General features: G+C 36.5%; 1 protein-coding gene across 1 annotated transcript; it reads right to left on the bottom strand.

Annotated features, from left to right (window-relative positions):
* Nucleotides 1-4,428: 4,428 nt before the first annotated feature.
* On the bottom strand, nt 4,429-11,041 carry LOC129261300 (uncharacterized). The gene is made up of 6 exons (XM_064099548.1): nt 10,957-11,041; nt 10,210-10,331; nt 9,140-9,244; nt 8,352-8,414; nt 7,674-7,760; nt 4,429-6,802 (listed from the first exon to the last, which is right to left on the bottom strand). The coding sequence occupies exons 1-6, from the start codon at nt 11,039-11,041 to the stop codon at nt 6,731-6,733; spliced, it is 534 nt and encodes a 177-aa protein (XP_063955618.1). The 3' UTR covers nt 4,429-6,730.
* Nucleotides 11,042-22,117: the final 11,076 nt, after the last annotated feature.

The raw sequence follows: 22,117 nt of genomic DNA on the forward strand, positions 1-22,117 counted from the left end.
ACAATTTAAATCAATTACAATTGTAATTGGGGAGAAAATGTTTTCTATCATGATAATATTATATAAGACTAGTCAGGCCATGCTCGTTCAATTGCAAATGTTTGTTTTCATTGCATTATAATCACTTCAGTTTAAGAAATATTTTAAGCAACCGATCAGGAGTTTTACCCATTTCATGGGGTAAAAAATTTGTTTTTAAATAAAATAAAATAAAAGTGTAAAAAATGTTTTAAAAAATACAAGAAAATAGTCGGATTGCTTAATTAACATGTAATTTTCTTTTAACCAACAAATGGTAGGCTCATGCCTAAGTTTACTTTATAAGAGTATGTTACACTCTCAAAACAATCAGTCAAATTGACTAGGCAAGTAGTCAGCTGGGTGCAACTGATATGCTAGTCAAATTTCTGACATATATTCTAGTTAGAAATAACTCTGTTCGAGTAAAATACGACTTAGAAAATAGTCAACTTTGACTAGAATACAGTTGCACACAGCTGACACTTTTAAAGGGATGCTCCAGTCTGAAGATATTTATATTTCAATAAATAGAGTAAAATTTACAAAGCAAAATGCTGAAAATCGGATAACAAATAACAAAATTATCGAATTTTAGATATTTGCATTATTCCGGGAAACAGTTTTAGGCATATCTTCATGAATATTCATTAGGTAGGCTGATGATGTCATATCCCCACTTGTTTTTGTTGTGTGAAATTAGGTTTATTCAAAAAATTATACCAAGAACAATTGGATTGACAACTGATTAAGTGCATTAGTTATTTATTGCCGCAACTTATTTTATCATAATGGAGACACATCATTTACATAATTTATGTACAAAAAAAAAACAATTATGATTCCATGTAATAACATAAGAAAAAGGAATGTGGGGATGTGACATCATCAGCCCACCTAATGAATATTCATGATGACGTCCATTTAACTATTTTCACAAAATATCACTTAACTTCCAAATTCAATAACTTTGTTATTTTTTATCCAATTTTAATGGCATTTTCAGCATTTTGTTTTGTGAATTTTACTTTATTTATTTATTAAATATTTTCAGCTCGGAGCATCCCTTTAACGGGTCATTTTTACTGATTTGTTTTTAGAGTGTAAGGTGATATTAGATCAGGATTTATAGATATATTGGCAAAAGGTAATAAGTGTGGCACTGGGAAGTATCATTCTTCATTGATTCTTGATGACATTGATCCAATATGTTCCATATAATTCCAATGACTTCCAAATCAATGGTATAATCTGTCCCTTTTCGTTTAGGTGCCTTATTGATCATTGATCATGTTGATCTGAAACCATAAGATTCTAAATTTTTGGCAGGAATGACATGGAATAGCTGAATACAATTTCACATTGAGGGGAGATCTCTTTTCTTGGCTCGACGATAGATAATCATTTAACCTGTTTCAATGAAGTCTTGAACAATCAGGAGATTCATATAGTCAGAGGCCTATTTCTTTTATTCTTCTACCTCGTATTCATTCAAAGAGGTCAATCAAACTAGCCTTAATTCCTGCATGGTTCAAGGAAGCGCGAACTTTCCCAGGATGGGGAGGGGTATTCAGTAAGTAATTGAGGGAATGCATGTGGTAACGCGAAAACCCGCGGGACTGAACTTTTTCAATCTGAAAATTGAAATTTGCACGATCTTATAGGCCCCGTCCCCGTGTCACGAAGGATTGCTTTAACGAATCACAATTAAACATTCATGTCAATTTGTTACTGATCACAACAGGCAACCATCATGACAATATTCTTGATTAGTCATTGTCATTTCGAAAAAAGTAATTAACGGTACGTGACCCTGGTGCGCATTTTGCATGTTTTGGATGCATTTTGAATTGATATTCCGGTATAAAAAAAAAGTATATGGGGGAAAGGTTACGATTGATCGGTTTGAGTAAAGTGAACATGATTTGTACGGCCCTTTGTGGCGCCGAAAAAATATGACATGAGCCCATCCCCCTAAAAGAGTGAGCCCCCACTCGGGATGTGTCTCCCCCCCCCCTCCAGAAATTCAATGCGGTTATGCTGACTAGGGGAAATTCAAGGCAACCCCAATAAAAACCTGGATTTCCTCTTAGGTAAGTATGACAAGATAGAACAGACTTTGGTTTTCAACTTAATACACGAAAGCTCATAGCAGAAAGTATTGCCATGACAATAAACAAGGATAATGATGATATTCAATTTTTACAACTTAATACACAGTACAATAAATTTTGCATTTTAATCATAAGAATAAAGCAAGTTTTATTATGAATGTTAATTACAGCGAATTTAGAAACAATATTTGTATTCTTATAAATATAGGCCTACTTATTTGTACTGTAATTATATTGTCTAATTGCACGCTATATTTCCATGGTTAGAATTACGCTTAAAATGTAACAAGGGGCAAATTGTAAGGTTAATTTTTATTTGCATTACGTTAACTTGTTTATTTGTGATTCCCATAACTACAAACATCAAAGATATATTTTTTATTAATTTCTTATTAAAAGTGAGTGAAGGTATGCAGATTGGAAAATACACATCGCAGCACCGACGCACAGTGCGCCAGAATGAGTTGAAAGTGCGCCAAATTTATATTCCGTGTAATATTTTTACTTTAACATGTTGATTAAGGGTAATTTTGGGCGTAGAATCGACTGTACATAATTTAAAGCCGATATGACGTCACTTTGATACCAAGATTTGATTGGATACTTAAAACCTATCTGTGAAAGACAAATTACGCTAAACAATGTGTAGTATATAAACTTTGTGTTATGTGTTACTTTAAGATTGGCCAGAGTGAATGTTGGTTTATGCTTCTCACATGCCTAACAAGTGTGTATGAGATCCTGAAAACAATTTTATGGCATCAAAATGATCATTAGATTTAAAAAATACTTAAAAATCTGAAAAATATTAACCGTGCTTTATCAAGCGGTGTAGACTTGGGTAAAACGCAGAGTATATAGGACCACTAATGTTTTACTGTGAGGAGGGTTTTTGGCTAAAATTATTCTACAAGTAAATTTTATCTCTGGAAGAGGGGCGGGTAACCCTTATATGCACTATCAACCTTTATTTTGTTTGCATTCTGCCCGGAATTCATGTCTTTTTCATGGAATGGAAGGGGAATCCTCCTCGCCGTGCAAAAGTGAACGGCAATGTACACGCCACACGGTGCGCTGCGATGACTGCGCGGTATAAAAATATACGTTTTTTAACAGGTTTTGGGGATGTTGTGTCAAGTAAAATAGACTCTAACATGAAAACGGGCAAAAACGGGCAGCTAAATTTGGTATCAACTTAAAGCTTAGACATCTGGCAAAATGATGATAATAGAATTTAAACGGAAATCTACGGAAATCTAAACGTTTCTAATGCAAATGTAAAAAACATGGATTATCAGCCTATTTCGAGGAATAATTGTCTTATAAACCTCCTGAAATGTGTCTTTTATCTACTTTGAACCATTTAACACGAACAAATAATATATCAGGATTATGTGGGTGCCATTTCAGATTCCTACATGAAAAACCTCCTGTGAAATGGCTCGTTTTTCAACTAGGTTGTCATATACGCGGCATTTCGCAAAATGTCACATTTTACGATTTGAGGTTGGAAATTAACAACCTTTATGCAAATTCCCGAATGAAATATTTTGCTTAAGTATTCTTCAAAGTGTTGTCTTTCAGTTCGGCATGACAAAAATTAAAAATCTGAAATTGCCCAAAATGACTTTTGGCGCACTTTTGTTTCGCCTCGGCCCACTGTGCGACGTCCTCTGGCAAGGCATAACAAAATCACATGTGAACAAGGCGTCGTAAGTCTGTAGCTTATAGTTTTTTTCCTTTTTTTATCGTTGTCCTCTCCTTAGCAAGAAATATTGATCATGACAATATGCATGCCAAAATTATGAGCGCAGAGAGACGCTATTATCATGGTAATGCAAATGTTAAACTATGAAAAGGGTCGGCGCCTTGGCATTTTCAAACGAGAGGCGATCAGACTACACTGTAAAAAAAAATTAGTAGAAATTACTTAATAAAATTGTGGCAAAAAATTGCCTTAATTTTTTCAAGTATTTATGACTTTGGCAGTTTTAAGTAAAATTTACTTATTTTCTTTGCTTCCATTTTACTCAAGAAAATTAAGTTACAATAACTTAATTCAATTAAGTAAAACAATCAACAAAATATTTGAAAATATCAAATGGGGGAGTGGACTTTCGTGATTCGAAAGTCCGCTCCCCCATCGTCCCACTTTTGGTGGCATCATTTTCATTTTAGACATGTTTTATCCAAATATTAGACTTTGTGATTTGTCACTTACCTGTACATGTATAGGTACTGACATTTATATTTATACGCGATCGTTTCATTCTTACAAATAAAACAGTGAGAATAATTTTCTGCTAAATGACTATTTAATATTGCCTTTTCATTGATTCAACAAAAGAATACAATAGTTAGCACACCCTTATCCAAAACAATTTCAAACACAAATAGATATGACAGTTATTAAAAAAAAAACCTTTACTTGCTCTAATGAATATTCATGCATTATTTAAATATGGCGTTAATTGAAAAATATAAGTACATTCAACATGATTTTATAAGTAACAATCATCTTTGCCTAATTGAGTTAGATTTACTCAATCAAAGCAAGCTATCAATACGTGAATTTTCTTAAATGTATATTGAACCCAAATAAATCAAGTAAATCAAGTAAATTAAAAGACAAGTTGAAACTACTTAAAAACAACGAAAAATAATTACAAATTGTATATTCTACTTAAATACATTAAGTGTTAACTACTGATTCAAAGATTTGTTTTTACAGTGTACCTAAGTGTGACGTCATCATTCTTTTTTTACACAAGCACATAATAAATCAATGATAATCTATATTTCGTACTCTTTGATTATTATCAGCTTTGCCATTACAATGAATGTATATATAATTTTATGTAATTCTGTGGAAATGGATAAAATACGAATTTGGATAATACACTGAGTTCTACTAGACGCAGTTCTTTCTTTCAGCTCTTTTTTGTTTTGTTTTCTTTCTCCCGTTTTCCTTCTCCTTCTCCCCTTCCATATCATGCATATTACACTTGGTACGTTAAAGAGGGCGGTCGTACTGCAACTACCCCCCCCCCCCCCCTCCCTCCGACGCCGCTCCAGACAAAATTGGGAACATGATTATAAGAGAGTGATGAAACATGTAAGGAGCTATTACGTAACATTCAAGAAATGACGCATCGCCGAATCTAACTTCATTTCCTCGAGTCTTTATCTTTTGACTCCTTTTGCTAGAAGTTGTTGTAAGTACATGCACTTAAAATACATAGTTTCTATTCTGAATATAAATTAGAAAGAAACAGATATCATGTCATAGACAACCAATAACCAACCCTTACAAAATAAAGTCATTTAAAAACAAAGAAAAAAAGAACTAATCATAGCTTTAAACATAATTACATAGGCTTGATATTCTTTGATGAGAAGGAGCAAAATATCACCGGCGACCTCAATGTTCAATTTGTTTTAGTGAATCAGCCTTGTAGGCTTGTAGCATGGATGAAAGTAATTCATCCATGTTTATTGCAGCTGTAATCTTACCACGCCTATATATAGTCCGATTCTTTAACAAGCTATTATATTTTGCACATCATGCAAGTATGTTTGTCGGTTTACTATTTTGTTTTATGTACTGAGCGATTTAACACAGTCACGACAACTTTTTTTCACGAAACAGTTATATGCACAACTCTTCTTTTGTCCATATGGGGAAGAAATATCACTTAACTTTAAGAACTGGTTGACTGGCAGGAGAATTAGGGTGTTTACCGTTTCATGTGAAGAATGAGATCTCGTCACGAGATGTTTTCTTATAAGTCGATTTATTTTCGAAATGAGCAGGTCGAAATACCCTTTTCTGGTCAGATATGAAATTTCATATAATTATTTTCCTATCCAGGGGTAGTGAAAAATATCCCCCGTAATGTCATCCTTTTTTTATTTAATGTATGTTTTTACAGTTTTAGTTTGACACAGGTGTCTATGGAAAAATCTTTACAGGAGTGACACATACATTTATGTACTTCCTATTTAACTCTAACCATGGACCTAGTAGGTCCATGCTCTAACCGAATAAATGGCTCTGAAATCAGTAGCAGTATAGCGCCCTCTATAAGTATTTTTCTTCCCTGATAATTATTATCGATTTCTCTTTTTTCCAATTCATCATTTTCATCGTCAGCGCAAACACGTACGTTATCATATTTTACATGAGACGAAATCGAATCTTCTGATGATTCCAGCAAACTAAATTAAATCAGGACCCTTTCTTATAAAGAGTTACTAGTATTGGTCTGATCGAGCTGCACCGGCCACTGTCATAACTTTTCATACCAGAAATTTGCTGAATGCTCCATCGGATATCCTGGAAACAGAAGAACACGCCTGATTGTCAAGATAATGACACATGGACCCGCATTTGTATACACCATATTTAGAAAGTATTTTGAACATATATATGAACTTTACATGTTGGGGTCGCTGGCTTTGCATAGTTGTGATTGATCACAACTCTTCGTGAGACGGGGTCCCGGTGTCTGTCCGATCGATGTCTGCGATCAGTTGTAAATGTTGTAGCTATGAGTTGATAGGAAACTTGGTTGTATACCACACTACTATTGACGTCTTTACATGTTTTCGATTGGATAGCTCGCCACTTGAGTCTCGGGTGGAGATGTGATTACATGGGGACAGGTCGGCTAATAATTAAAAAAAACAAGAAAAAACCCAATTATGATTGAAAATTACTAATTTTTTTATGATAAATGAGAAATCGCTTCTTGTTCGATTTACGTTAAATGTGCTTTAAATCATTTTGGTTTCGAACTTTATCATTGATAAAGTTTCTATAAAAGACATATTCGAGAATACAGTTCGAAGGTATGGATGGAGGCAATGGTGGTGGGGGGTAGTGTTGGTTTTGATGGTGGCGGTGGTAGTGATGATGGTGATTCGAATGAAGTATTCATTTCCAAATTCATTAAAAATGATGATGATGATGATGATGATGACGACGATGATGATGATGGTAATGATGATGATGGTAATGATGATGATGGTAATGATGATGATGGTTTTGTTTATGGTGGCGGTGGTTGTAGTGGTGCTTGTAGTGATGATGATGATGATGACGACGATGATGATGATGATGATGATGATGATGGTAATGATGATGATGATGATGATGTTGTTGATGGTGGCGGTGGTTGTAGTGGTGCTTGTAGTGATGATGATCATGATGAAGATGATTTACGATGATGATAAAGTATTGGTGATTATAACGATGATGAATATAAGCATAATGATAATGTTAAAAGATATAAAAGAATAATAACATAAAAACATAAAAAGGGAATTAAGACAAAAATATCAAAAAAGAAGCAGAAAAGGAGAAGAGAGAGTAAAATAATAAAAGAAGGAATAAGGAGGATGAGTAGAAAGAAAATGAGAAGATAAAAAAGAAATACAAAGGTAAAGGGGAGAGGACGAGGAGGAGGAGGAGGAGGAAAGAATAAAGATAAGAAGAGGAACCACAACAACAACACTTTGTATTCCTAAATATGGACTTACTGTGTACGCTATTGCGGCATCATTTTTCTGGCCACGATCTTCACTTAGTTTTTGGTACTCAGAAATGACACAAAGAAGACATATTACCTGAGAAAATAGAACATAAATAATATCTGTATAATAATAGAAAAACCGTCGATCAATAGACAGAAATGAACAACGACAAAAATACTATTTATTGTAACCATGGTAACAGACACGATGAAACACCTTAACTAGTGTTTTTTTTTAACTCAATACATCAATGCCATGCTGTTATGCAATGAACGTATTATTGTTTATTTATTCATTTATCTATCTATCTATTTATCTCTCCATCTATCTATTCGTACATCTATCTATCAATTAATCAATTTATTCATTCATATGTTTATTTATTTACTTATACCATAGAGGTGGATTTTTATCCACCTTTATGATTTATACTTGTTTGAGGAGCATAGCTATATTAGAGCTCCACACTTTCTGCTCATTGTGTGTCTACCCCCACCAACGGTCAGCCAGTGTCAATTATGAAACCAACACATTGATCTTGACACAGGGTGGAAGGAGGGGGGGGGTGGGGGATAGGGGATATACACGACTCGGGGTGGAGGGGGATTGACACAACTTATTTAAATTCCCATTTAAAACACTATTTAGATATTATAAAAGAATTGTATTCAGATTGGCACTTACATTTACAAATGCTAGTAAAATCCATGCAATGAGACTTATAATTAAAGTTGTTGTCAAGGATTTCTGTGAAAAGGAAATTAATTTTTTTAAAGAAAAAAAAGGATAATTGTATCATCACTTAATCAAGATTGTCATGAATTTTGATTCGAGATAAATCTGAAAAACTAGCATTGGACAACATACCTTCACAGAACCACAAATCACGAGTTTAGAGATTCAATTTTCCATCTACTTATTAATGTCTACTTTATACAAATTACTTGAATCAAACAATTCCCCGAAAAATAAAATTCACATTCAAGTTTATTTTCCAACAGAAAATAGTTTACAAAATCATTGCATATATTAATAATTGCATTCAATGAGACGAGCATTGACGGGGCCGACAGCTTTTCAGCATTTCTTTCCCTTATCTGCCTATCGTTTATATTTCTATGGAATAAGAAGTAAACTTTGTTGTTAATTCGGTAATAATAGGTAACAAGAGAAATATGAAAATAAATGAACCAAAAAATATAGGACTGTAGAACGTGCGGAGTGTCATCATTAGATTAGCGATAATTTTAATAACTCTATCAAAATTAAAACATATACTGTACATTCAGAGGTAATCTGCCGAGGTTGTATTTTAACTAAGGCCATATGCATAGCCTGTGTGCACGATGATTACGTAATCTAATTAGCTCCAGGCAAATACACTAAAATGCTGAAGAAGTTTGTATTATCGTTATTTATCATATAAATAAGCATTACTTCACTGCCATGCGGTGTATCTATTTCATACTCACGTTTATTTTATACCAGTTGAACAGTTGAAGGAACCACGCAATAGCTTGGAATACGATGAGGGCCGTAATAGCCACCATATACGGGATCAGGAGGCATTTGGAATTCTGAAGAAAAAAAAAAAGCAAACCCAGGATCAAAAAGGAAACATAGTTCTATTGATATGACACTTTCACATTTTATGGATGTGATATATTTGAATAATTTGTAAATAATAATGAATTCAATATATTATTTTTTTATTTATTCATTCATTTATTTTCATTGAAATTTATCTTGTTTTATTTTATTTTAATTTATTTCATTTTATTAAATCTTATTTCATTTTTATTGTATTTCATTTCATTCTATTCTATTTCTATTCCATTTTATTTAATTTCATTTCAATTTTTAAATCTATTTTTAGTTTATTTCATTCTTTATTCTATTTGTTCATTTTTATTATTTCATTAATTTTCATTATATATTCTTTTGCGGGGGTAAAATTTTATTCCCTCCTCCGTCCCCGGATCACCGCCCCTGATTCTCGACTACCCAAAAGCTTGAATGGGCTATGGGCATTATTATCACTATTGCCTACCTATGGGTTGTATCCTCCAAACAAACGGGTACTTTCGATATGATGACGGTATAAGCGATGACGTCACGAACAAGACGTCACAATTAAGCATAATTGTTATCTTATTATTAATAGTATTATCATTATTATTATGATATTATTATTATTATTATTATGAGGAAGTTTTCGCTTTCACGACGCACGACGACTTTAAGAACATAGAAAATGTATTGTCAAATGCCTTTCATGGCAAAGAACAACCAAGAAGTCTTTGTCGAAAGTTGGTAATTCAAAACAGCAGTTTTCGTCCCCGACACTTGACAAACGACATATTTGCAATGTTCCGTCAGCTCTGTAACTTAGGACGTAACTGCTGTTCAGGTTCACCAATTTCCACAAAGACTTCCCAGCTGTTCATTGTCATTTGACGTACAATGTAAATACATTTACTGTGTTTTTGAATCCGTCGTGCGCCGAGGAGCGAAAACACAATTGAAGTAGTTTTCCACACACCTTAAATACACCGATGAGGAGGATGACGGAGGCGATGAAGAGGAGTCCGAGTGCAATGATGTCGATGAAATAAGAGGTATAGACCCCATATACATCTGAGCTGGATACCTTGTCAAATCCACCTATTATTATGAAGACATAAACGCTGACGTTTTATTTACCTAAAGATATATTTAGTATAATTATAACCAAAATCTACACGTATTTCGCATTCCTCAGAGATGAAGACAAGGATCGCGATTTTTGTAATAGAAAAAATACAATTTTAATTGATAATCATCCACAGATAGCCTAGCTTTTGGGGTTCCATAAGTGCCCCCCCCCCAAAAAAAAAAAAAAAAAAAAAAAAAAAATCACCAGAACTATCTGCTTGATCACAAATATGGGAAATATCGAGGTTTTTTCGCATTATGTTCCACGAGGCCGGAGATCGAATTTTTGATATAGAATCAGAATTTCATTTTGTTTTATTTTTCCTTTTTTTTTTCACACATTGTTAAAAGAAAACATGTAGCATTTCCATGTATTTAAATGTAGGATATAAGAGTACAGTCGAGTACTAAGCTTGCGTGCGCTTGCAATTTTTTTTCTATCCAACTACCGACCTTATATTCTCAAATCTCCTAAAATATAAGGCCTTATCTACTGAAAGTAATAAAAAACTAAAAACTTTATAAAGCGATATGATGAAAAAAAGATTGGCGCATATATTTTTTTTCATGAGAGCGCCTTTACAAACCAACCAACAACAACAACATGCCTTGCTCAAGGGGCATAGGTGCCGTAACCGGGAATCGAACCCTGGATTTTCATGCCTCTTGTTAGGCGCCATTCCCGACCTTTCGTTTGAGGACGCGCACGCTTATTTACGACGGTAGTTGATTTTGGAAGATACTTTTTGGGCCCGTCATCATGGTCGTAAAACTCTGTCCTGCAATGCAAATTGTGTGACATGAGATTATTTTTTTCGTTTCGCATCTGCGACGGAAACATTCAATATGCGTTTCGTGTGCAAAATTCTGGTTGCTACTATGGTAACAGCGATATATCCGATTGAGGACGACTTTCCAAAGTCACATTTGACTCCTCCTAGAGCTCGAGAGGCCGCCCGGGGGGCCCACTTCCATTGATTAGTGGATACCAGGAGCGAACACGCGTTAAAGGGGACAGAGTGGGCAGGTACGTTACTTATAGGCCTATGTAACGCAATAAGGGTGTCAAAACGATGTTTAAAATGCTGAAAAAAGGGATATATATCCAATACTTGTAGGGTTTCACAAGCCAAATACTTGTTAAGAGATGCATTTTCATAATCTGGAAAAGAATTGCTTCCCTTGTTTCGGGTACTTTTCGAAACCTCATGGTCGTGCCTGGTATCCATCCGCTCATCAATGGAAGTGGTCCCCCCGGAATTTGAATCTAATCCCCATTTCTGGGGAAAGTAAAACATAATGCCCATTACATCGTGTGCGAGAGGCATATCGTTTGTGTAGAAGGAGTAAACAAAAGAAACACAAGAAACAAAAGAAACGAGTTCAAACGTATTGCATATGCTGTGCACATATCAACGCGTGCGAAATTTTCGGCTGGAGAGGTTGATCTGACCCATGAAATCAATTGCCAGTGATCCATCAATAATCCACATTTAATGTAATATCGATTCGATGGACTGTAATGATCTATATTGATTTGATTTGATTTATTGATTTATTGATTTCCGTTTCACAACATAAGCATGATAAGTATAACAAAACAAGGTCGAAAATAATGCAAGACGTAATAAAATATACATAACATAATCTTAGATTTAAGGAACACAATTCAATAAATAAAATTACCTAGTATGACAATTGTATTTCAAAGTAAAACGGAGGGTCTTGCCGAAAAAAACAAAGCTTGTACAAAAGGCAAGCCCCTAAATAAACTTAGTTACATTACCAAAAAAAAAAAAAAAAAACACTGGGTCGTAATGATATAAAGAATTTTAAGAATAAATATAATTTTGGTGCATTTTACGAAAAAAGAAGTAACTGATGTGAGGAAAATTTTGTTTTATAGCATTAGGGAGAGAGGGGGGATGTGAGGTGAGGGACAGAGAAGTGCAGGGTACATAACATAGAAAGAAAGCAGGCAGCAGGAGCAGGTACTTTGGCTAGTTGCAATTTTAAGAAGAAAACAGTAATAACAAATAATATTCAGTTATTCAGCATGATCTGCTTGCAACGAATATTGCAATATTAACATTTTTTTCAGTTTGCGTTTAAAAATATTTATATCAGGGGATTCTTTAAAATCTTGAGGCAGAGAGTTCCAGTAGGCAGGCCCGGAAAAGACAAATGAATTCTTTGCAAATAGAGTTCTTGTTAATGGGAGATGATAATATTGTCAATGCCTTGTTGGGTAACAGTGTACGGATGCATTTTTATGGAAGCCTTTATATCTAAGCCTTCATTCAGTAAGTTTTCCTCACTCAATATGTACTCAATTTGTTTGAAAAAACACTTTCTTATCCATGTCATAATCTATTTTAGGTCCTGCATTTCGAATATCTCCAGCCATCAGTCGTAATATACATGCATGTATGGTGGGTGTCGCGGAAAAGGATTTTGCACACGAAAAGCAGATCTGTAGGGCCTGTAACCCCCTGTATAAACACAAAGCTTAGCATTGATTGTAGAGCAGTTTTCTACGTTTGATTCTATTGACTATAATGCACAATCAATCTTAAAAATCAAGTGTATGATTAAGCGTTAACTTTTGTGTTAGGGGACCCTAATATTAGCGTCCGTGAGGACTGCGAAAGGTCCCAAATTGTCCATTCGGCCACGGCATTTGCTCATCCACCACGGAACCCCCACATATTTCCGATCAACCGTGATATCAATCGGGTGAGTCGTCCATTGTTCATGGAATAGCTTCGGCATAGAGAACTAACATTACGCTCATGTGACACGAAAGCCGCGCACGATCTTGATATGACCATGTTCAGGGCCAAGACGACGGTGGCGCTTCACTGTGTTTCATATACGCGCGAGATACGATGGTGAAGATCGTTAACGACCAAGTCACGTTCCACACGCTGATCCTTACAGAGGAAATTCTCTCCTAAAGATATGTGTATACTCCACTTCTTTACGATTTATTTTTGTGAATCATAGTGGGATCGTCTAGATGGGGGAGGGGGTTTGGACCCCTAACATTACCGCGACCAAGAAAAAGAGAAAATGAAAGAAAAGGGAAAAGATAAAAGGCAAAATACTATAGTATTTTCTGCATAATTATGTCAGTCTATAAACATAAAATGATTTCCACATTTACAAAGGTCAGAAATCTCGCTCGCTTGCTTTCTAATATCATGACTTTCTCCCCCCCCCCCCCCCCCCCATCACGGCATGTTTGACTCCTCAAAATTATTGAGCTCGTTACTCCGCTGATAAAAGGGCTTTTAAATACTCAACAACGAAACCAGTACAACTACACAAAAAAACGACTCACAAGATCGAGCATCTTCGAAATGTGATCATTTACATTCGAATTTTGCCAGGATAAATAGTTTTGTTTAAAATCAATAGGCCCTAGTAAAAAAATGAAATAAATCAGTAAGGTGATTGATCATGCTTGGCGGAAACATAACCATGATTCTGATTGGCTTTTCAATGAATTGAAATAGCGGGTAAAGGATGCACGCCCGTAGCCAGATTGGGTGGGGAGAGGGTTCCGGGGGGTTCAATCGAAACACTAAAAATTTTCATAAGCAAATGGGAGGAAAAGCAGGAGAGAAAGGTAAAGAGAAGGGATCGACCCCCCCCCCCCCCCGATTGAAAACCCTGGCTACTGGCCTGATATCACATGACCTCGTCCTTTTTTTTCTTTTCTTTTTTTGAGAGAGAGAGTCGTCCTTTTCCAAGCCATTGTGCTTAAATGCGACTGTACCTTCCTACGCATCGGATGTTAACAATTGACCATGAAATATTATTGTTAATCCATTTTATGGTGTATGTTTCAATTATTGTTATCAATCAATCAATCAGTATCGAATGTGGAAGAGGGTTCCCCTTAAATTTCCAAAATTATCCAGCCCCCTTGCCGCACATTCATGGAGGCGTCGGCCAATAATGTGGTTGAGTGGCCTGAGAGAGCGGCATATGTTTGTTCAACACTTCCCTAGCCTCAAACACCAACCTTCATGCATGGGAAGAGAGAGAGAGAGGCAGACTTCAAAAGTTTCACATCTTCTGCAATGTTTTTAATTTAATTAATTTGTTATTTTCATTTATACAAGGAAGCATTGTCAATTACAAAACAATAATATTGATCATGCACAATGAATATCAGTTTGGCGGTGTTTCGAAAGAAGGAAGTAAATGTTAAAAATTAAACAAAAAGACCCAGGGAGCGTGGAGAGGAAAGAAGGAGTGCTCCTTTATTCATATTAATGAAGGAAAATTATGGTTGGTCTATACTTCAAACATAATTTCAAGAGAATTCTATATTTGCCATCTTTGTCGTCCATGAATGTTGTACCATGGACCTATTACGAATGGACATTCAACGAGAGCATTTTATGACCACCACCTGTTTCCAGCTGTCAAAATCGCTGTCTAACCCTTAACTTTCTCTTTACGCGGTTTTTACGACGACCGCCCGGGGCGATTGTTTACACAAGCTCCTTTCGGCCATTGATCGTCACCGATCGATCACTGGCCCCCGGGGGGGGGGCACTCGACCAAAAAAGTGGTAGGGGTGTGCCGCGGGCGAGACAAAAAACGGGGGCCTTGGAGCGGGCTTATTGTAAAAAGGAGGGTCCTCGGAACGGGCTTCGGAACTACAAATGTTTGTGAAAACGGGGGTCCTTGGAACGGGTCGCCTGCGTGCGAGTGCGTATGCATCCCTATGGAACGTACTTGCAGCTAGCCCAGCCCTTTAAAGGAAACCAAACCGAATCCCAAGAAGAGAAGCAATCTTATTGGAAAGAGTAAAATGAGAGGAACAAAATAGTTTTCATCAAAATCGGTGATGAAAAAGCGAGTTATGCGCGTGTAAAAAGTGCTTTCTATGGGGATCCTCAAATTGGCCAACATACTTCAGAATGGTATATTTTGTGGACAACTCTTCATTTGTTTTGTACACAATTTTTCAGATTTTCCCCATTCTCTTTCAAAATGCATTTTGCCTCCTTCTGAGCATAACTCGGAAAATATAATTCACACCACAAAAAAATATGTCAAGGTCAGGAGGAGATAATGTGAAATATGTAAAATAAACGGGGAAATCTGAAAATTTGTGTACAAAACAAATAGAGAAGTGTCCACAAAATCAGCCATTTTGAAGCATGTTTGCCATTTTGGCTCGGTGTAAAAATGGCAGAGGTAAAAATGGCAGAGGTAATAATTGCAGAGGTAAAAATGGCAGAGGTAAAAATGGCAGAGGTAATAATGGCAGAGGTAAAAATGGCAGAGGTAATAATGGCAGAGGTAAAAATGGCAGAGGTAAAAACGGCAGATGTAAAAATGGCAGAGGTAATGATGGAAGGGGTAAAATGGCAGGGGTAATAATGGCAGAGGTAAAAATGACAGAGGTAAATATGGCAGAGGTAAAAATGGCAGAGGTAAAAATGGCAGAGGTAATAATGGCAGGGGTTATAATGGGAAAGGTAAAAATGATAGCTCTAGGTAAAATATGGCCAGTCTTAAACCCCCATGCAATGAATTGTCAAAAAGCCCCCGCATGTATATACATTAGATAAGAAGTGCATGTCACGGTTAGGCATTTCATCATCATTATGTCTTCATCTGCCTAACAATGCTATTAACGAATTCGTTGGAAGTGTACCGTGAACACTTTTTAAAAAGAAATCAAACGACAGATATTTGTTCATTCAATTTATCAGGAGCAAAATGAAACTGCACTATTCTCATTCATTATTTGATAACATTCCTTTTTGTCTGGCTGGTTTTTTTTATATCTAAAGTTTTGCCAGGTTTACCGATGCAAAAATGAGAAGGAGTAGACATAAGAGAAGTGGAGAGACAGAGAGGGTTAGGGGCGGGGAAAAACATAGAGAACATAGCGGGGAAAGCTTAGACGTTGAAATTATCACGAATGATTGTGGTTAAATATTATGTCCTTCTTTGTAATGTCGTCTGTACTATTCTTTTTAAATAATTGAATGACAATAAGCATGCGTTCCCAGGCTTGGCACTGAATATGTAACTGATTATGAAAATCAATAATAATCTCGTTTTGACTGGTAAACCAATTTGGGGTCGATCGAGGGAGACCGTCTGGTTCAGATTCTTTGCATAAAAGAATACCCTGAAACTTTACCACTGCATCCAATATGATATAAACGCCTTGATGGTCATAACCCTTGAAAGCGGAAGTACTGTTGGGTATTTTGTACACCATAAGCAGCACCCTCTTGGTAATTAGCTTGGTATGCTAAAATGTAGAGATTTGATACAAATCTCTGTTATTTTTCAAACAGAAGAAAAAACATTGTTTATTATCTAATTGTTATTATTTTTGTTGTAATTCTTTTTCTGACCTAAAAGAACTTCATTCAGTTTAAATAATTTTTTGTGTCATTTCCCCCCTTAACCAAATCCCCTTTCATTTTGGAGTGAAAACTATTTTTTCTCTGCTTCTTAACAAACCAGCACCCCACTTTTCACTAACTTTTCAAAAGTAAGTGGTGCTCACTCAAGCGGAAATCTTTTTTGACAGTTATATCGTCATTTGCTTAAATGGATCTGTACTAATGTTAAAATGTGGAAAAATCTTCAGGATTTTACAAGCGGGGGCTTTTTGACAATTCATTGCATGGGGTTTAAGACTGGCCATATTTTACCTAGAGCTGTCATGTTTACCTCTCCCATTATAACCCCTGCCATTTTACCTCTGCCATTTTTACCTCTGCCATTTTTACCTCTGCCATTTTTGCCTCTGCCATTTTTACCTCTGCCATTATTACCTTTCTTTTTTTGAGAGAGAGAGTCGTCCTTTTCCAAGCCATTGTGCTTAAATGCGACTGTACCTTCCTACGCATCGGATGTTAACAATTGACCATGAAATATTATTGTTAATCCATTTTATGGTGTATGTTTCAATTGTTGTTATCAATCAATCAATCAGTATCGAATGTGGAAGAGGGTTCCCCTTAAATTTCCAAAATTATCCAGCCCCCTTGCCGCACATTCATGGAGGCGTCGGCCATAATGTGGTTGAGTGGCCTGAGAGAGCGGCATATGTTTGTTCAACACTTCCCTAGCCTCAAACACCAACCTTCATGCATGGGCAGAGAGAGAGAGAGAGAGAGGCAGACTTCAAAAGTTTCACATCTTCTGCAATGTTTTTAATTTAATTTAATTGTCAATTACAAAACAATAATATTGATCATGCACAATGAATATCAGTTTGGCAGTGTTTCGAAAGAAGGAAGTAAATGTTAAAAATTAAACAAAAAGACACAGGGAGCGTGGAGAGGAAAGAAGGGGTGCTCCTTTATTCATATTAATGAAGGAAAATTATGGTTGGTCTATACTTCAAACATAATTTCAAGAGAATTCTATATTTGCCATCTTTGTCGTCCATGAATGTTGTACAATGGACCTATTACGAATGGACATTCAACGAGAGCATTTTATGACCACCACCTGTTTCCAGCTGTCAAAATCGCTGTCTAACCCTTAACTTTCTCTTTACGCGGTTTTTACGACGACTGCCCGGGGCGATTGTTTACACAAGCTCCTTTCGGCCATTGATCGTCACCGATCGATCACTGGCCCTCTTTCGACCAAAGACGGTCATGTTTTAGCCCCGATTGCCAATAGGGAAAGTCCCTACATTACCTAGAATGCAATGCGCAATTCATATCCGGTTATCCGGTTACATTATTTCAGGCTGTCTTTAATGTGCGATTGTCGTCTGACCATCAAAAAAATCCCGTTAAATTTCATCAATCCTGTGGAATTTATGCCCAAATGAAAATCAACCTGACCGAAGGTAAGCGCTACTACCGACACCAATACTGTCCGAAAAAGATGCATTTTTAACGTTTTTCCGCACATTTCACCGTCGAATTTCAACAGTTTTTTGCCGTAGATATAAGGATCTGCAATGTGAAGTTAATGCATTTTATGTGCGGTTGTTTGCGATGTACGTAAAAAATTCGTTTATGCACGCCTGTTTTCTTGTTTCTGCTATCATTTTCATAACGCTAACGTTCGCTGCTGTGCGTTCCTTTTGATAAAGTGAAAGAACAACATCGCAATGGGTAGGAGCAGCGTACAATTTATTTCCGCTGTCCATCAGTGAGAGCGTTTTTTACGACCGGCTTGATCGGCGTCAGCTGCCAGCGCTCTGTTTATAAAAGGATTAGCGGTGACGGCCCAAAGGTTGGGATTCGTTGAATGTCCATTCGTAATAGCTCCATGCATGGTTGTACAAACATCGTTTCAAAAATGCGAATCTGGCACTTAAGGTGGTTTCAGACCGCCTCGAAGTTCGCCAGTTCCAGGTATTCTCTGATCGGGAAATTTACCCCGATCAGAAAATACCAGGTATTTTGGCGGTCTGAAAGCAAACTACGCGTAATATCCCCGAAAGAAAATACCCGATAAATAGTAGGTACTTGGCGAAATTACGAGAACTTTCGCGGGGATTTTTCCAAGGTCGTGGGTATTTTGGCGGTCTGAAAGCAAATTACGGGAACTTTTAGCCCAGCGTGTCGTTGGGTGCGGCGCCGTGCATGGGTTGCTGCTGGGCTAGTGATTTTGAATTTCGCGCCTTGCTGCTTATCAGACCATACTGCGCATGCTCGTAACTTCAGGAACTTATCCCGAAGGGTATGTTTCAGGGCGGTGTGAATGCAGGAATAATTAATGGGTATTTTTCAGCCTAAAAAAGTTCTCGTAATTTAACGGGGATTCTTGTGATCGAGGCGGTTTGAAACCACCTTTATTTTTTCTTTTGCATTTATTCCTCTCTTATCACTAAAACATCATAAATTAAGGTGGTTTAGTGATAAGAGAGAAACAAATGCAAAATGGCTTAATTCATGTATATCAGCGGTGCTTTATGAAAGATGTATATAGTAAATATTCGCTTCATCAATCCGAGGATAAAAATGATATGAATTCATATCATGATTCCAAATAGATGGTTTTACTAAAAAGGGGTTAAAATCAGGCAAAAAACTGAGGACCAAAATGAATTAATTTAATTTTAATTGAGTGTTATCATAATTTAGATTTTATATTTCGGACTAATTATTACAAACATACAAACTCTATATTTTGTCTAACATTGTTTTCAAAATTCACCTTGTACCCCACCCGGGGGGAAGGCACGCACGTATAATGGCAGTATGGGTATGTGTGGCCCTTTAAAGGAAACCAAACCGAATCCCAAGAAGAGAAGCAATCTTATTGGCAAGAGTAAAATGAGAGGAACAAAATAGTTTTCATCAAAATCGGTGATGAAAAAGCAAGTTATGGGCGTTTAAAAAGTGTTTTCTATGGGGATCCTCAAATTGGCCAACATACTTCAGAATGGTATATTTTGTGGACAACTCTTCATTTGTTTTGTACACAATTTTTCAGATTTTCCCCATTCTCTTTCAAAATGCATTTTGCCTCCTTCTGAGCATAACTCGGAAAATATAATTCACACCACAAAAAAAATATGTCAAGGTCAGGAGGAGATAATGTGAAATATGTAAAATAAACGGGGAAATCTAAAAATGTGTGTACAAAACAAATAGAGAAGTGTCCACAAAATCAGCCATTTTGAAGCATGTTTGCCATTTTGACGATCCCGAAGGTATAACAAGACTATTAAAACTTTCATTACTCGCTTATTCTATGACCGATTTTGATGAAACAAGTTTTAGATTGCTCCTCTCATTTCATTCTACCTGATAAGATTGATTCTCTCCTTGTACTTTGATTTCCTTTAAAGCCCCCCCCCCCCCCCTTCACGCCTTGTCAGCTGCAGTTCCCAGGCAAATCATTTTCATCCTTTTTATCGACCAATGCGTTTTTTCAGGGTCAGTTCACGAGAGACACCCATTTCATGTTAAATTCCTGTTCCCAAGAACCCCCCCCCCCTAATTTGGAGGGGGTCGTTTAGTTCTCTCCCCCCCCCCCCCCTCCCCCATTTCAAAGCAACCTCAGGTTGGTTTCAGATTTTATCGGCCGTACACCTCTACTCTTTCCTAATCCGAGTGCCCCTAACCCCGGATATATATTTTCCTATTTTTCGTTCATATATTGCATAAACAGATACTAATAAAGAATTGCCATTGTTGGACTCACCAGTAGACCCCTGCAGACCTAGGAATTGTATGATCCAAATAACGGTGTACGCTATACTGTAAAGCTAAAAAAGAGTAAACAAAAAAATAATAGTCAGCTAGGTTTAGTTACATTCTTTGATTTGATTTTGCATAACATAAGCATAACAAACATAATATCAATATGGTGACTGATTACTTTGGGCAGTTTGGGACATGAACCATATAAATTGAGTGTAATAAATAATTCCGAACAAAGATGATTATTATAACATTCAATTTGCATGAGAATGATTATCATCATAAGCAGGCAATGAGGCTATTTTTTGTCAGTACTTGTGCACCCGACGCTAGAGGGCAGTTGGAATGACGATATAATAGGCTGTATTAGAGGTTCCATGACATTTGCTCCGGCGACCATTGCTCCACTCGAAAGTCCACTCACTAATCGAATGACCAACTTCAACCCTGGGGTCTAACACTATACCCTACCCTAAACCTAACCCTAGACGTAACATAAAACACTATTGCACCTCTAACCCCAAATCTTAGATGAAATTGTCGCAATTGTCGCAGGAGCATCGTTTAGGTTGCTTTCAATCAGATTAAGAATTTTGGACTTGTTTTTCAGAGCATTGCCTCAATATTCAATTGAAAGAAAATTCTTTTTAAAAAAATATTTCGAGGAGAGACTCGAACCTGCGTCTATGAACTCGAGTGCAGGATTGGCTTAGTGATTGAGCCACACCAATCGGGCTCGTTGATTGGTCGGAAACGATCATGTTTCGTGTACCATGAATAGTCATGAGGCGTAAACTACTAAAAAATGAACCTTATTACTTCGCCATTTTCACTGCCCTCTCGCGTCAGGTGTACAAGTACTGACGGGAAAAAAAATGGCGACCCTGAGATGATGCATGTACAGTGCGTCCCAGAAAAAAGGAAACCGGGATTCCCATGTCTTTTTTAATTCAAAGGAAAATGAATTATGACATTTCATTTACATAATCATATAATTCAATTATTCTTTTTTATTTTGATACCTAATATGAGACGAACACTTCACGCATTAATGAGCAAGGCGAATTTGACTTTTTAACGTCAAAACCAGGTTGCGCAGAAAAATTGGACAAGATTGGTTCGTGATAGACGACCGTGCATCTTCGACGATTGGCTCATTAGGGATGGTCCAGGCTGGAAATATTTGTATCTCAATAAATAGAGTAAAATTCACGGAGCAAAATGCATGAATAATAATACTGTATCGGTGAATGTCTGTGTCCGACCACCCCTTCCCCATGGTAGATATTGATCAATTCATTGGTTTAAAAAAAACATTATTGGTGAAATTAGACAAGAGAATCCAAATTCGATACGTGTTCTAAAGATAAGCTTGATTTCTTCATGTTGTAAACGCATTGCTTTGTGAACACGACAGCTATTTTCCCACGGACCAATAGTCATGGCTTCTTGGCCGGTATACAATCGCCAACTACCTGAAGTCATTCCTAAACGGTATAGGGTGCATAGTTAAAATACACATCAAGAGGCAGTAGGTCCATAGTTAATAGACAACTGGACATTCATTTGATTTCCATGGACAAAACTGCTTTT

This window comes from Lytechinus pictus, chromosome 5 (genome assembly GCF_037042905.1).
Source record: "Lytechinus pictus isolate F3 Inbred chromosome 5, Lp3.0, whole genome shotgun sequence".
Taxonomy (NCBI): domain Eukaryota; kingdom Metazoa; phylum Echinodermata; class Echinoidea; order Temnopleuroida; family Toxopneustidae; genus Lytechinus; species Lytechinus pictus.